Genomic DNA, 15,952 nt, shown 5'->3' with positions numbered 1-15,952 from the left:
ATTTAAAGTCACTTGTTACTGTAAATAATTTCAAGTAAAATTCCAAACAATGTCTATTGCTGGTGCTCATATGTTTCAGTGTTTAAAACAGTATGGAAATAGAGCTGTGCCAAGATTAGATTACATCTACCTTGTGCCTAAACCTGCTCAGTGCTGAAAATGCAGGGCTCTAGACACGAGTAGTTATTAGAAGACTGCTAACTCTCTTTTCTCTGTGTATTACAGGAAAAAAGTACAACACTATCACTGAGAAACACCACAGAGAACTGCAGGGAACTGTAAAGAAGCAAATATCATATTATAGAAAGGCTCCTTGGCAGATCAACAGACCAGTAAATCAGGCATGACTGACTCATCATAATGAAAAGGAAAATAATGAAACAGGACAAAGATCATGGTATGGTAAGTCCCAATGAGCCCAGCATTGCCAAAGGGAGATTGTGCCTTATTAATTTATTAAAAATCTTTGAAAATGTCAGTAAAATACTGAATGAAGAATCAGTTCAATTAATTTACTTAAGCTTTTAAAGGCTACTGATAACTTTCTTCACAGGAGGTGACGAAAGAAACTAAACAGCCATGGATAGAGTGACAAAATATTCTCACTGATCAAAAACTAGCGAAGAAAAGGGAAATCCAGCGGACTTAAAATGGTCTTTTTTCATCAAAAAATGTAACAGCCATTTACTCAGACCTTCCCATTAGGACCATTTATGCAATCCAGAAGGCATTTATTAATATCTTGAGAGAACACAGCAGCTAAGGAGGCTGTGCACTGTGCAGATGGCACTTTTGTATCAAATCATGACAAAACTGTGAAGCCCCTTAAAGGGGTTAAGTGACACACACTGCAAACAAAATTCACTATTAACAGGTTCAAGTAAGGTATTAGTGAAGAATTAAACATCTATGCCAGTGAACAGGTCTGTGGATATGATCTCTGAAAATCACCCCGAGCTTCACTTGGGCTAAGTCCAAGTACATATCCCAGTTTGAAAATTACACCAAACCAGCTTCTCAGACTCCAGGAAGAATGAATAACAGTGATATGGAAACACACTATTATGTGCCAGTGTTCAGATGCATGCAAAGTACTGCACAGTACTGAAGATCCTAGTCTGAAAACATATTTTGCGATACTAGAAGAGTGGGGATCCCCTCAAAGCAGCACAAAGAAAACGCTCTGGGAACAATCTCTGACAGTAAGACACGTGAATGTTGCTGGCATCTGTGTTAGCTAGGTGAAAAAGAGAGATCAGAGAAGAGTATGAAAAATAACCTATGACAGAAAGAGTAAACCAGGGACTTCTCCCTACTCAGGTTACTACAGGAAATTCACTGAGACTAAGAATTCAAATAAGATGTTAGTAAAACAGATGATGTTACAAATACTGTGCCTGGGGGGTTTTAAACACACCTTTGATATTTAACAGTTTAGGGCAAAAGGTGTCTGGGCCTTAGGGGAATTTCTTCTACAACTTGTTTTCTTTCCTGCATTTCCCTTTGCTTTGTTGATTTCTTCTTTCAACAGATGAGCCTTTGGATCAGGACTGATGTGATCATCAGTGTGCTTCCTATGTTTAGTATCAATTTCATTTGAGTGTTTCTTATTTACTTTCCAAGTCTGTAGAAGCAGATTCAGCACAGAGCACTTCATCTGTCTTCCCTGTGCAGATCATGAATATGTATCTGCTGTGTTCATAAACAGCAAGACTGTAGTAGGCAGGTGATGAACCAGAATAGAAGCCAAATGCTGTTAACATTGTGGGCAGCAGATGGGAACCTGGATCTATTCAGCCTGCATCCTTATACTGTATAGTTTTGAATGAAAGCAAGAAAGGGTGCCAAAGGAAAACTTGCAATTGAGACAATCCTCTTCTTCTCCCCACTTTATTTAACACAGCACAGTTATTTGTCTGCAGTCTTGCTGATATGAAAGTTTCCAGAAAAGGCAGTTTGAGGGGAGCAGTTAATGTCCCACAAATTCATTTCTGTATTACCTACAGCAATAATGTTCATAATACCACTGTACTTCGATCCCTTCAATCCTCCCCATTCAAGAAACTTTCAGAATCCAGGTCCTCCATCCAAGACATGGGCATTTTAATGCAGGTCATGCCTCAACTGAAGGGGGTACTAGAACTTCTTAACCTGTAAAAATGATGGCTCCAAATATCAGCTTTGAATGTAAATGTGTATGTTTGAGGTACTATTTGTAAGTGCCATGCTATAGCGTTGGGACAACAAATATGTGCAAAACCACTGTAGGCAACGCAGATTAACTACATGGGGGTTACAGATGGTGTGTAGAAGGGAACTCTTCAAACAGAATAGTCTAAGCATGCCTCAGCATGACAGAATGGCCTAGAGCCTAATGGCAATTTATCACTTGGGTCACCCTGCTGAGAAGTTTTTCTTTAGGTTTCCTTTCAAACAAGTCCTTCCTTACTTTTTTCCAACACGGTTTATGCAGCAGATTCTGTTGCCTTTTATCTCCCTCCCTTTCACTGTATTTTTCCAAAGACATTTTCAATGAGCTTCCAGAAGAAAAACATCCTCTTTTTTTGACTAAAGTCAGCTGCACACTGTTTTGTGTGAATAAACTGTTCACTGCACACATTCAAAATAAAAATCTATTAAATAAAAACTTCCACGAGAAAGAAGATAACATAGATGTCTAAAAACAGCTACCATCTTCTACAGTTCAGTTTTGAAAGAAAATGCTGCTTAAATCCTATCCCCTACCTCAGTCACTCCCTGGCTAGGAGCTTTGTTTGGGTTATAGCCACTGAACTGCTAATAGCTGTTCAGGCACCTCCACTGATTTGGGGATCTGGGCTTTTGTATTAAAAGCAAGAAGAGATGTGATTAACTACAGATACTTGGCAGTAAAAAGAAAGTAAGTCGACACATCTTTCAGAGTAATTCTTTTAGCAAACAGGTTTCCTTTCCTGAGTCTAAACTTTTAATCATAGTCTTTAACTTCCAGAAGAAGATTTTTATTCTTTGTGGTGTAATCTCACTTCTTCTCAAGTCTGTTCCACTCTGTGTGTCTAGTCCTCAAGGTCTGTACTGCAATTCTCCTTTTCCCTTCGGTACAAGAGGAAGGGTCTGTTGGAAGGGCTGGTAAGAGGCTGGAGCTGTGCATAGTGTGTGATTCATTAAAAACCTCGAGTCAACAGAAATGGTTAGGGTGTAGAAATACTACATTTCTCACAGCTCTTAAATAAACCTGCACTGACTCTGTCACTCTCCTTTCAGGCATGAGATTTTTCATTCATTCAATAGTTCTGTTGCCAAATAGAGTCATTTGTCTAAACATCTGTGAAGCGGGAATGTGTTGAGGAAATAAAATCAATTTACTGTGTGTACTCTTACCACTGCACCAAAAATGTGATTGGTAAAAATCAACTCTATGTTTACTGGACAATTAATCTTTAAGTTTTGTACTTTTTTTTCCTGAGTATCTTTGGCATTTCAGTAGGTTCACTGTATAGTTTGGAATCACTTTTCAGTTTATTGTGTGATATTTACCTTCTCCAAGTGTCCTCTGCAGCAAGTCATGTTTTGCTTGAAGTTTTGTGATGAGATTGCTACCTTCCAGATATTCTCTGAATTTCTGTAGAAATGCAGATGGATCTATTACTATGCATGACACATAAATCCCAGGAACTTCTGGATAATGTTTACTTCAGGTGTTTGGTCTGCATCACATGAATGAGGAAGCAACCAACATACCATGAAATAGAACTGCTCTGTTTCCTGCTGGTTAGCTCTTCTTTTTGCAATGCTAGGCTTACTCAGGTATGTCTCAGAGACTGTTGACTTCACAGACTCTGTTGAGCGACTGTGCTGGAAACACTCTGACACATCATAATCTTCAATGGTGACCATATCTTGTATTGTCTGCAGGGTAGCCTCTGTTGTTTTCTTAACCTGGTATTAAAAAGCAGAGTTTGCCAAACGCCAGATAAATATATACAGGAACAGCTTAGAAGCTCATTACTCACAGTAACTCTTTGGCACACTCCCCCAAACAAACTGGTGTGTAAATGTGAATAGTGAGGTGTGCTATAACAAATATCTATGTAACAGATATCCTGTCTCATCCTCTGCTTTATCATGGTCTAACCCACAAACACAGATGTACCCCTGTGTTGGCTTTGTAGTGCACTCACGCATTTTTTTGAAATTAGAACTGAAACATGATTTGATTAAGGTCTCCAGTCTGGGAGGCAACAGAAATGATACAGTACTCTGGAGGGTCAGCTCTCCCAAATGTGGTCAATGTGTTATATCTAATATGTACATCCAGGGATCTGGATCTGGCCAGAACAATGTGATCTTCTAAGGAAAAAATCTGTGACCCCTGTACTGTGCAGTGCTGTGATGAGGGGCACAGTGATGCTCAGACTGCAGAAGTGGAATACACTGCTGACAGAGAGGGCTTGAGAAAGAACAATTTACACTGGACTCCCAGCCCTCCTACGGCCTACGGAGCACCACTGCTCATAGTGGAAACCTGGGCATGGATGCTGTGGACAAGGGATGCAGTTTCCACAGTGCAATAAAGTAAATGGTAAGATTCACAAGGATGTGATTTACTTCACAGTTTTGCTTCAGATGGAGTCTCTAGCAGGGTCAACCAAATCATGGACACGTCTACACACAACTCCAATGTAGTCACACATCCCTTCCTTGCCTGTCAAACATGATTTTTCCTGCTATGTTCTTGCACTTCATTTCACTGAAAGAAATTATCTTTCTCCTTCCATCTTTGTTACCTTGAGGGACTTTCTGAATGCAAGTGGTTGGGTTTTTTTTACGACTACTGTATATGTCTCATGGACATTAACACTTTGTTCTAGACATTCAACATACAAACTAGAATGAGAAAAACTGGCATCCTGAAAACTTATCAGTAAAGTACATGAAGAAACTAAATTATTTCTATGTTTTCTTTTAGGAACAGATTCTTATATAAACTGAAGGACTTTAACATTGCCTCAACTGTGATAAAAGCACATTTTATTTTCACTGCCAGAGCAGTGGAAAGAGAACAGCATAGTTCTTTCTACATTTTACAAAAAATTCCATTTTATTTTGCTAGGTGAGCTGTTCCCATCACAGGCATTCATTAGTCATGTTTATAAATAGCTGTAGCTGAGAGCATAAGAGATCTTGACTCAGCTACCACAAAAGACAGTTCAAATTCCTTTGTACTACAGAAGCAGCAACTTGAGGACTGGACAGAGGTTGGTCGCAGAAGACAATAACTGTTCTCAGTGGCTTTCTGTCATAAAAATTAAAAAAATATGTGCTCTAACAAGTTTACACTGAAGCATCTGCAAAACATGGAACTCAGTAATGTGAATGTATGGACAGGTAAAAGACAAAGTTTCCAAACCTCTATAAAGCAGGTGAGGATCCACCCTAGCATATGTGCCAGTACTTGATGTTTAAAATTAAAATCACTTATACAGCTTGGAGCCACTTCAGGGTCATTTACATGCTTTTGGCAAGGTAGAAAACACTGTACCTTCCTGAAAATTATGTTCAATGCTTCGCCCTTATAGACATAGGTCTTACCTCCTCATTTTCAATTTTGAGTGTAGCCAATCGTGACTGTAGTTGTTGATACCTAAGCATAAGCTCTGCTTGCACAGGTTGCTGGGCAGAGACCTGGCAAACCTAACAAAGAATCAAAAAGAGCTGTAAGATGCAAGTAATTAAAAAAAACAGTCAATAGTCTTGTTGCTCTTCTTAAAACTAGGTGAATTCCTACCAAAGCTATTAAAACTTAATAAAGCAGACAATAAAATGTGCCCATCTAAATTTAAAGTACTTATGCGCTGTAAGGTGTGAAAGTATGTACTACAGCTTATGAATAATGAGCACAATGTTTTTCTATGTGTGCTTTTTGTTACTTTTGTATCTCACAGAAATGCAAACCCTGGAGTTACCTTCAGAAAAAAAGACGTACATGGGTGATTTCAAATTCTGCTTTGCTACTGGCCTTTGGTGTAGCAGAACAGGGCACAGCTGGGGTACCCACTAGGCTTGAAATCTCCAGATGATAAAATGGGGGAAAAGAAGGGGAAAAGGCTGCATTGCAGCATGAATAATTTGGAGCGGCTCTGTAGCTGCTCTCAAATAGCACCCACAAACTCTGTTTTGAGTGATGCAGGTAGTAAAGACAAAGTCACTGCTTACACTGGTGCTGGGCTGAGCACAGGTTGGCCAGCAAATTCATAGCAATGTCATTATAAATGATACAGAATATAGTAATACTTAACAGGTTTTATATGAGAACTTTGAAGCAGCAGACAGTGCTGCAAAGTTCTGCAAAATGTTATTGCTGATCCACTGACTTTTAGGTAGCTTTTACCAAAGGGTTTGGTAAATGATAAACTCTCTATCCTGGTATACAGAAACAGTCACTTGGGGATACTTGTCAGTGTACAGACCTCATCACCCATATGAGACTGGAACTCAAATTTCATTGGTGGACAAAAAGCAGTGGGGTACATTTCCATGAATCTTTGCTTGTCACTGCGTGGCTCCAAGCAGTCAACCGCATTTTCAATGATGTCTAATCCCTCATGCCTGGAAGTTTCAAGATTATATTCTGCAGAAAGGTATGTTCTTAGGGCTCTGTTCAGACTAGCATGGTATCCAAGATCACAACACTAAAAAACAACAAAGGGAAAAGAAAACAAATTTAAAAGGATAAATGCCATTCCAATATCACAATCCTGAAACTGTCACTAAAATTTTTTGTCCTGAAATTTTTCTATCTTTTAAGTATTTAACAAAATATCTTCTAAATTAAAATACACTACTGGGGTTAAGACAGTAAGTATTTAGTATCCTCAATCTGTTGCAAAGATTAATGGACAGTTTTAGAAAAGAGATCAAGTGCACATATGTGACAGTTTGCGTATCAGATACGAAAGGGCAGGAACTGTATATCAATAAAATCTGGGGCTCCACACACAAGTGGGCTTTTCAGCATCAGTAGCATCTGTAAGCCCTGAATCACCTATTTAAACACACCCTAACATAACTATCATCTAAGTTAATGACAGCAGCAAACTGAACTTGAAGCAATTCCTGCTTACCATGCCTGTGCCCAACCAAAACCTCCACAAATACTTTGAGCATAAGCAATCCATCTAAAATGTTTTTTCAAACAACAGGAAAGGTTGAACATCTCTTTCCCTGATCATGAAAATGTATTTAATGTAAACACCTTATTTCCCATGCTCATATAGAGCCAGAAATGTACATCATGTTACTAAATGCAGAAAGTCATAATTTATGCCTTTTTTTTCTATGAAATAGAATGTAATTGAAACCTAATTGGTAAAACATAAAGTTGTGTTTGTTCTTGAATTTTAAACTCCCTCAATTTGCATTATTCATGTTTTATTAATATTTTAGAGAACAGCTGAATATATTTTTAAAATGTCACAGCAGCAGCTTATCAGCTGAGTGTTTCCCTACATTGTACAGTAAATACCCTCAATTTCTGCTCAGTGAGCCTCCAGATAAGGGGAGATGGTGGCACATCAGTTTACAAACAGTTGCATACAAAGCAGTGCTCTATATTCAAACAGGTGAGATGTGCCCTAACCAGAGGCCAATGCTCGGCCAGAGCAGCCAGAGCACTCTGCTTTAGAGCTTCTCTCAGTCCCCAGCCACTCCTCCTCGGTGTCCACCCAAAGCCTGCAGTCACCCATCCCTGCAGGACTCCCAGGGTAACCAAGGGACTGGGTAAAGAAGCAATCTGAATTCAGTCCACTGTACCCTATATGCATCTATGCACCGTTTCTATGAGTACCTCCCTCACAGCTGCTACAAACTCCACAGGACTCATGGGATCACATCCCCCTCCCTTTCCTCTTTTTTGAAAAAGGACAGAAATAGAGAGGGAGACAGCAGGAAAGAGCTTTCAACTTATTTACCATACCAAAACCTGCGTGTAGAAGGGAATGAAACACTCCACTGATGAACAGAAGGGAATGAAACACTTCACACCTTGACTTAGGTACAGTACGCGCTGGTGATGAAGCTGCTCTCTAATCTAACAGAGAGCTGTTTTATTCACAACGAAGCTTCCAGAAAGACTAAGTTTTCACTCCTAGCAAGTACTCAGGCAGTGACTGCAGATGGGACAGTGGCTCTCTGAAAAACCAGATGCTGAACCATTCAAACAAAATAGAAAAGATGTCATGTTCAATCACACACACATACATTAATTTCTCTCTTTTGCATTCATAAAATGGAAATTTTTGTTACACTTACTAAAACAGCCACTCAACCTTTATACTGAAGTGCATCCATATTTCAAAGAACACCAGCCTCAAAAATACTGTTTCTAAAAGGAAAAGTCTCTTGGTGTTTTTCTCTTGTTCTGTGTCAAATCAGATCTCATATTTAATTCACTATCTTGGATGAAAAAGACAGACTAAAAGTGCTGATAAGAAAGTGAATTGGGACAGCTGTTTTATTTCATGTGCATTAGTTTCAGAGAGACCTCATAGAAGATTAAACTGAAAAGGAATTAGAAATAGAGGGCAGTGCCAGGTTTAGCATTGCCAACTAGCCATGTGTTAGAAAACTACAGCCTGAATTTTGGCTCTGGTGGATTAATCCGAGTATTACTAGAAAGCTTATTGATTTACAATTAGAGCTGTGTGGGTTTCTGATGCAGCTTTTTTGCAAGCTGGAATATAAAATTGCAGCCTTTATGCTGCGACACAACTTCATTGTTTAACCCTTAATCTGCTCAGTCACTATCACCCTGATCATCTTTGGCAAGTGATGACAGCTGAACAAGGCAACAAATCAGACAAGAAGAGGATTTTTCAAGGGAAGCAAAGTATCTTGACAGGCTAAGGCATTTTCTTGCAATGCCAATGACAACAGAGAAAACAAAAATAAAATGCAGATCCTGAACTAATGCTTTATCACAAGTGGCTCTTTGAATGGAATTAGAAAGATCTGAATTTGAAATTTTGCTTAAATTACTCATGCAAAAAGAGAATTTGTATGAGGGAAGTTATTTTTTAAAAGCAAAATTAAACACTCAGACATAACAACTCTTACTTCTGCCAGACCATAACCCCCTTTCCCCAAAACCTGGATACACAGGATAACAGCTCTGTTATAGTATCCTGGTTATCTAGAAAGAAATGTTCTGTTTTAATCAGCTGGAAAGATGGCTTAGAAATGAGAGTTGTCTACACAGACACATACACACGCAGACACACACATACATGTATTTACATGATTTTCAGGAAAAATCTGTAGATTTGTGGAAAGACTTCTACAGTTCAAGTGAGCAATCCCACTGTTAGAGGCTCACTAGTCAGCACACCAGGGTACAGCCAGGGTGTTACGGGTCTGCTGCCTGTCTATGGGCTAGAGAGGTGAGATGTCCCTTGTTGCAGTAAGACATGAAGATGAGAAATAACAGAATGAAGTCATAGAACATGAGTTTGTATTTCTGGATTCATAAAGACTTTTGGCTGGGCAAAATGAAGGAAGATGAGGGATGCATTTGGGATATGTGCGAAAATTAATTTTGTAATTTGCATTTTATTCTTATTTGAAATTAAATCTGAAGCAGTCTCAAGAGCATTTACTACCTTTATTGTACCCCAGAGTATATTTAGGCTTGAACAAAACAAACAGAAGTGCTTAGCACAGAGCTTCAACCAAACCAAGCTGCTCTTAATTCATTTAATTTTGTTTCAAGAATAGTAATAAAATTCCAATGTCAATGGAGAGAGGAATTAATAAAAAAAGACTTAATCTCTGAATAAGTCACTTTCTAAGTATTTTGCTACACCAACATCCACATTCAAATGAAAGGGATCTAAGGGTACATACCATATTTATGAGGACTTATGTAATAAAGATTGTGAGCTGCATACACTTTACCCTAGTTTTAAACTTGGTTTTATGAATGATTAATAAAGAACCTTTACAGAATAAGCTAAATTCACAATAGCTAAGTGTTCCTTAACTTCTTAATGGTCCAAAGCATGCATACTGCAATTACAGATTCAGAAACTACATTTTAAGAAAAACCAACACATTGATGTTTTATTTATTTCAGCAGCAGAACTACAGTAAAGTTTTTTTGATCACTATTTCCTAGTATTTATCTTCAGATCATAAGAATGCATGGTAAGTCTGGAAAAGGGTCCTTACCTTCCTCTTAGACAAATTTAATGAATGTAAATGAGTAAAAGTATGTGCCATATGGACAGATGCTGGCACTAACAGCCAGATTAGCAGCACTGTATATTTTGTTGTTCCTCTGAAACTCAGAGTCTTTAAAACATTTCTACATATTAGGTAAAGCTTATTTAATTCAGCCAATCTTTACTGGTTTTTTAGGCACAAATAAAGAAAATAACTAATTCTGTCCTGCACTTGAACTAGATCCCACTCTAGACAGCAGAGAAGAAATATTTAACAGAAAATTCAAATCCCTCTAGTACAATATGCAGAGAAAGAAATACATTGTGCATATCAAATCCTGTTTACCTCTCTGCTTCTTTGCAAATGTTGGTCTCATCCCTCAGCTCACTAACTGCATTAAATCATCCAGCTAAGACTCCAGCAATATTTTTATATTGCTTTTATCACAAGAGCTTAAAATGAGCAACACATCATAATTTTTAGTCAGAAGTGCTGAGCTCTGTAAATGAAATGACAGACTTGAACAGTTCAGACTGAGTTCAGATGGGGAAGAGTAATTTAGGATTTTCCATATAAGCCTCATATATGGAAAATGCCACAGAATTCAAATGAAAAATAGGTTGGCTTTTTGGGGTTTTTTTTTTGGTAAAAATTAGTAGCTCCACTATCCTCCCCAACTTTGCTAGAAAAAAATTAATACAGCAGTTTACTACCTTATTGCATGTATTTATCCTGCTTTCATTAGATATATTTTTCACTAACATAGGAAGACATTTCATTTCATTTATGGGCAACATCAAGAGCTTGGGGAGATCTAAATTCTTCCATGTTAACTGGAACTCAGACACAGAGCAGAGGTAATCCCTTTCTGTACAGGCAATAAGAGACTTCAGGGAAGCACAGAAGTCAGGCTAGCAAAGCAGGACAAAATAGAGAGGGCAAAGAATGAAACTGACACCATTGCTCTGAAAACTTCAAATTGTACCACGACATTAACAGATTTACAGAATGAGGTAGTCTGGGCTGTTGCAACATATGGCCACTGGGAAGCATGTCTCACATTCCAATGATATAACTCCAAAACCTTGCCAAGATTCTTGCATTTACAAAAAGAGTTTCCTTTGTCAAGTGGCAAAAACTCTGTCTAAATACCAGTGCTTTCACAGCATATTCTGATTAAATACAAGTGTCTGAAAGACACTTCATTTAAACAAGCTCACAATTGGATTAAATTAGCTCTGAAGCAAATTCTGGTTGCACATGTTTACAGCCTACTCTTACAAAACAGTGGTGCAAAGGGCAGCTAGACTTTCCATTTAAATTCCTTAGGGAAGAGTAATTTCTCAAGCCATTTTGCCAAAAGAATGTTATTGTGTACATTGGTACATGGCTCTCAAAAAAGACAGGCAGAGTAGATACAATCTTTCTGTGCTATTAAATATTGTAGAATGGATACTTTTATTAAAGACTAGCAGTTAGGAAGCTCCAGTCTTCATGGTTGTGTAAATACCCTTAAATACACACTAACTCCAGCGTGCGTCTGCTCTGTGTGTTTGGACAGAAAGCTTCACTTCTCCTGCCCTCACAATTCTTTGTAAAGCTCCTGGCTGGTGGTTCCTCCCCTCAGTTTTCACTGCTCCAGAAACCTCTGTGGACATCACTGAAATGAATAAGAATCCCACGCCTCTTCCAACCTGATGAAGTTTTGACTAAGTAGAAACACACACTGGAGACATTCTCTGAGAAATGTGAACTTTGAAAGGGAAGGCAGGAGAGGTGAAAAAGATGAGCATTTATCCAGCTTCTGAAGGGGTGTGGGTATTGGAAACAAAAAGAAAAGGACCTTTCCTTGCTTCCAGAAACCAAGAAGAATTTATGAAGTTCACATGTATGAGACATGCCCTAATTAGTGACCAAAAATCTGTCATCTTTTAAGCAGTTGCAGGAAAATCATAGACTAGGTAGCCTCAACTTCTCACTTGGGGGATACCCCAGCAGGTACACAGTTCTTCCTTTGTTTTCTGCCCTAATCTTCCACCTATAGGTCCTGGTAAATGCTTTCATTGCCTGGGCAACCTAGATGGGTGGATCAGGTTGTGCAAGCAGATGGATACAGAGTAGACAAGGACAGGTCACAAAATAAACCAGAGAAATCAGGAGCAAACATGCAGTAGCAACTAGGAAAGGAATAAAAGTGATGTTGAAATAGAGACAGAAAAAAATACTGAAAACACAAAAAAGATTAATTGCCATCTTTTACAGGAAAGCAAGAAAGAAATGAAGCAAAACCATTTGAAAGGGAAAAGTTTTAACAAAATTGGGCAAGATTTTCTAAATTATAGAAACACTAGAAACTATAAAGAAAATAACAGTTTTTAGATGACTTATAATAAAACATGTATATGGAGATATTTTAGTCCATTAATCTTAAGAAGGCATTTTTCCCCTTCTCTGTGAAGCTTTGCTTCTCCAGTCAGTAGAAACGAGACTTCTTGTCAAATTCTGTATTAATTTATTCTATATTAGAAACCAGAGCTGTGTATGAATGTTGTTTACTATTGGAAGTAACATATGTTACTGTTGCAGTAGCAAGCATATTAAAATATCTAGAATTTGAAATGGGCCACTTTTTCAGAGGTGGACCCACTAAGCCATTTAACCCTACAATGCCAGTGAATGAATGTTCTGGAGCTTGTGTTTGCTGTCTCTGCATATTCTCTATCACACATGAAGTCAGCTTACAAAGAGGGTGGGATGTGATAAGGGTGCAGGACGCTCCCTCTGCATCATGTAAATATGTCAGTAATACAGGAGACTAAACGCTGGCACAAGTCAACATTGGTGTATAACCTCATTCTTCTAGGATGTTCTCATAAAAACAACTTACTGAAAATAAGTAACAGGTATGCTGGCAGTGTAGAGTAGAGGATTGATTGTGTCTGTCCTTCAAACTGCATGAACTAAGAGTAAGAAGCCATTGTATGTATGATTCAATGACTAAATGAATGAAACGACAGAATTTTGAAAACATGGAAGAAATTGTTTCTTTTGAATTAAATATCATTAGATGACCACTTAAGAAGTTGATCTTGTAAAAAATATTTAGATTCCAGAGATTGTACATAATAGGAATGTCGTATTTTCTATTCACACATGGGGTGCAAACACCAGACATTGTACATAATGGGAATGTCATATTTTCTATTGACACATGGGGTGCAAACACAATGTTCGAACTTTAAAGGAATGGGTTCAGCATCTTACTGGCACTTTATTTTGTGGAAATAAGGGGAAAACCTCTGAATGTACCATACAATATTATAAATAGCAAGTGTACTGTAGGCAATCCATATGACTAATATATTCCCTTTAAAACTGAAAGAAAGTACTATTCCTGAAGAGAATAAACATAAATACCAACATGCCAATACTTACATCGATCAAATCCGAAAGGTCGTGAATATAATACTTGAAAACAGAAGCATTGGTTGCTTCAAGGGTGAGCAGGTATTCATTACGGGCCTTAATAGATTTCAGCTTGTTTTCAGAATATTTGGCTTGACGCTAGGAAAGACATTCCACATTAATGTATTTTAATTACTTCACTTTTGGTATGCAGCAGAAATGGTAACAATTCAAGCACACATTCCTACTAATAAGGAAGAATCTTAACTTCTAGCCTGTTATACATACAACAGATAGAATACAAAGTGAAAACTTAATATTTTGTTCCAGATGTGACAAACTTGACAGAAAGAATTATATTTGGAATTAAGTATCCCCCGCTCTGAACTGAAATTATGTCAAGTTATCTATAACCTACTGCTAGTTTATTATGTGTACCTCGCTTAATTTTATTTCCCAGCTGGATTTCTCTGTATAATATCATGCCAAAGAATGTCAGAAATGAACTGAATTTATTTCAAATTAAACTAAATAAAAGGACTATTTACTTTTTCCTTCATTTTTTCAATCTTCTTCACAGAGCTCCGTCTCTGGTGCCTTTCCTCTAGTCGAATATGAAATACAGGGTCTCCTGATCTCCCAATCTGTTTTTCTTCTTGCTTCTCTGCCTCCTTCAGTTTGCTTTCAGCACTGATGCTCTCTGCATGATACATGTGGTATGTTTTCATGACCTGCAAAAGGCAAGAGTCAAAGAATAATTGGAGAAAATAAAAATATAAAGGTATATACAGAAAAATCATAGGGTCTTTGAGCAAAATGTTGACTTATAAACATGGATCTTGTGTAAGTTTCTTTGCCAGTGGAGATTTAGGACTTTCGGTTGCATTTTTCTTTTCTGGTTTACTTAACAGGGATAAAAAGGGATTTTTTTTTCTTTCATTTTCTCTTAGAGGAAAGAGCAAAAGCCATTCTTAATAAATTTCAGTATTCTTATCTTCAAGTGAAAATCTAAAATAATGAACAACAAAACTAAATCTGTGTCAGTACCAAATCTATCTGATATATAAGTATCTTCTGGGCCAAGTAACAGCTTGGCTGTGGACACTGAAAGTTTGAAAGCAGAAGGATCCCTTCAACACTGAGAAAAGGGGAGAGAAGGAGAGGGAATGGGAAGCTTTGGCCTGGGAGCAAATCCCCAGACAGCTGGATGGCTGTCCATGGCCTGGAAAGAAGTGTCTGCCCACTGTACAGCCTGCAGACTGGGCATGATGTAAAACCAGATGAGAACTGAAGAAGAAGGTGCCTAATATCTAAGTTGTGAAAATGTTTTCCCCACAGACCCAAAGGCATCTTTCCTCTACACACCTGCTGGGTCTGCCGATGAGAGCTTGGGTTGCCAGTATGCAAATACATGCTTGCACAGGCCACAGAGAGGAAAGGGGACTGGGTTACCCCACTTCTTCCTTTCTTCTTCAAGCCAGAAAAACCTCAGCCTGAGTCCTGCATAGTGAACAGCAGTCAATCACAAACCCCACCTCTGCTGGGTCAGGCTGACTCTTCCCACTTCCACCAAAGGAAGCATCTTTCTGCCTTCCCCAGTCTTTTGTTTGTTTCTTTGTGTTCTTGTCTTAAGTTTAGAGCACTGAACAAAGCAGGAAAGCATCCTCAGGCAGCCAGAGGCCTCGTCTCTTCTTCTAAAAGGTGCCAGAGCTCTCACCAGCAGATATCATCTTTGGGTGGAGGCAAAGCAAACCATTCAGCTAAAGGACACACAGGCAGGGAGGAATCAAACCAGCTGCTTGTGTGACCCATGGAGGAAACAGTTTTGGGAAGCTGCCTTGAAATATTCCCTTGGGAGAGTGTACTTTTTGTAACTGAGTATTTAGACCAGCCTAAGGAGTATCCATGGAAAGGCAAAACACTACAGCTAGATATTGCAATTCACTACAGCACATCTTAGCGCGGACTGACACGAACCAACTGCATGCCATGCCAGTGGGTGGCTGAACTGATGCCTATTTTGTCCCGTGCATCAGAAAGACAGACACTTCCAGAGAGATGCAATTTTCCATAAAAATGTATGTTATACACCATAACTGTATATGCCACTACTTAAGACTCATGCCACTGATACTAAAAATGAAACAGACAACTCTTCACCAGCTTCCTGTAGTAAGGTAAAACAGTCAGTGACAAACACTAAAAGTGGCCCTGTTTTTATTTTAAGAAACATATGCTTACAGCTCTGTGGTGGAAAAAAACAAACTGCCTGGAGCAGAACTCCATGTAATTGCTGCTGCTCCTCTATAGCACACCGTACTGCAAGGCCCAA

At 38.5% G+C, this 15,952-nt stretch overlaps 1 protein-coding gene across 2 annotated transcripts in view; it reads right to left on the bottom strand.

Moving 5' to 3' along the window:
- The window catches only part of SRGAP1 (SLIT-ROBO Rho GTPase activating protein 1), a gene marked incomplete at its 5' end in the record, with an annotated part of 134,730 nt that overhangs the window by 33,974 nt on the left and 84,804 nt on the right, over nucleotides 1-15,952 (bottom strand). For both annotated transcript variants that reach the window (XM_084206340.1, XM_084206341.1), the window contains 6 exons: nucleotides 3,535-3,619; nucleotides 3,739-3,936; nucleotides 5,590-5,691; nucleotides 6,468-6,689; nucleotides 13,651-13,779; nucleotides 14,169-14,351. In XM_084206340.1, coding sequence (XP_084062466.1) covers nucleotides 3,535-3,619; nucleotides 3,739-3,936; nucleotides 5,590-5,691; nucleotides 6,468-6,689; nucleotides 13,651-13,779; nucleotides 14,169-14,351 — 919 coding nt within the window. The remainder of the gene's footprint in view (nucleotides 1-3,534; nucleotides 3,620-3,738; nucleotides 3,937-5,589; nucleotides 5,692-6,467; nucleotides 6,690-13,650; nucleotides 13,780-14,168; nucleotides 14,352-15,952) is intronic.

The sequence above is a fragment of the Fringilla coelebs genome (assembly GCF_963513975.1).
Source record: "Fringilla coelebs genome assembly, chromosome: 5".
NCBI lineage: Eukaryota > Metazoa > Chordata > Aves > Passeriformes > Fringillidae > Fringilla > Fringilla coelebs.
Note: the sequence above shows the minus strand (reverse complement) of the source record. Positions and strands in the feature narration are given on the sequence as shown.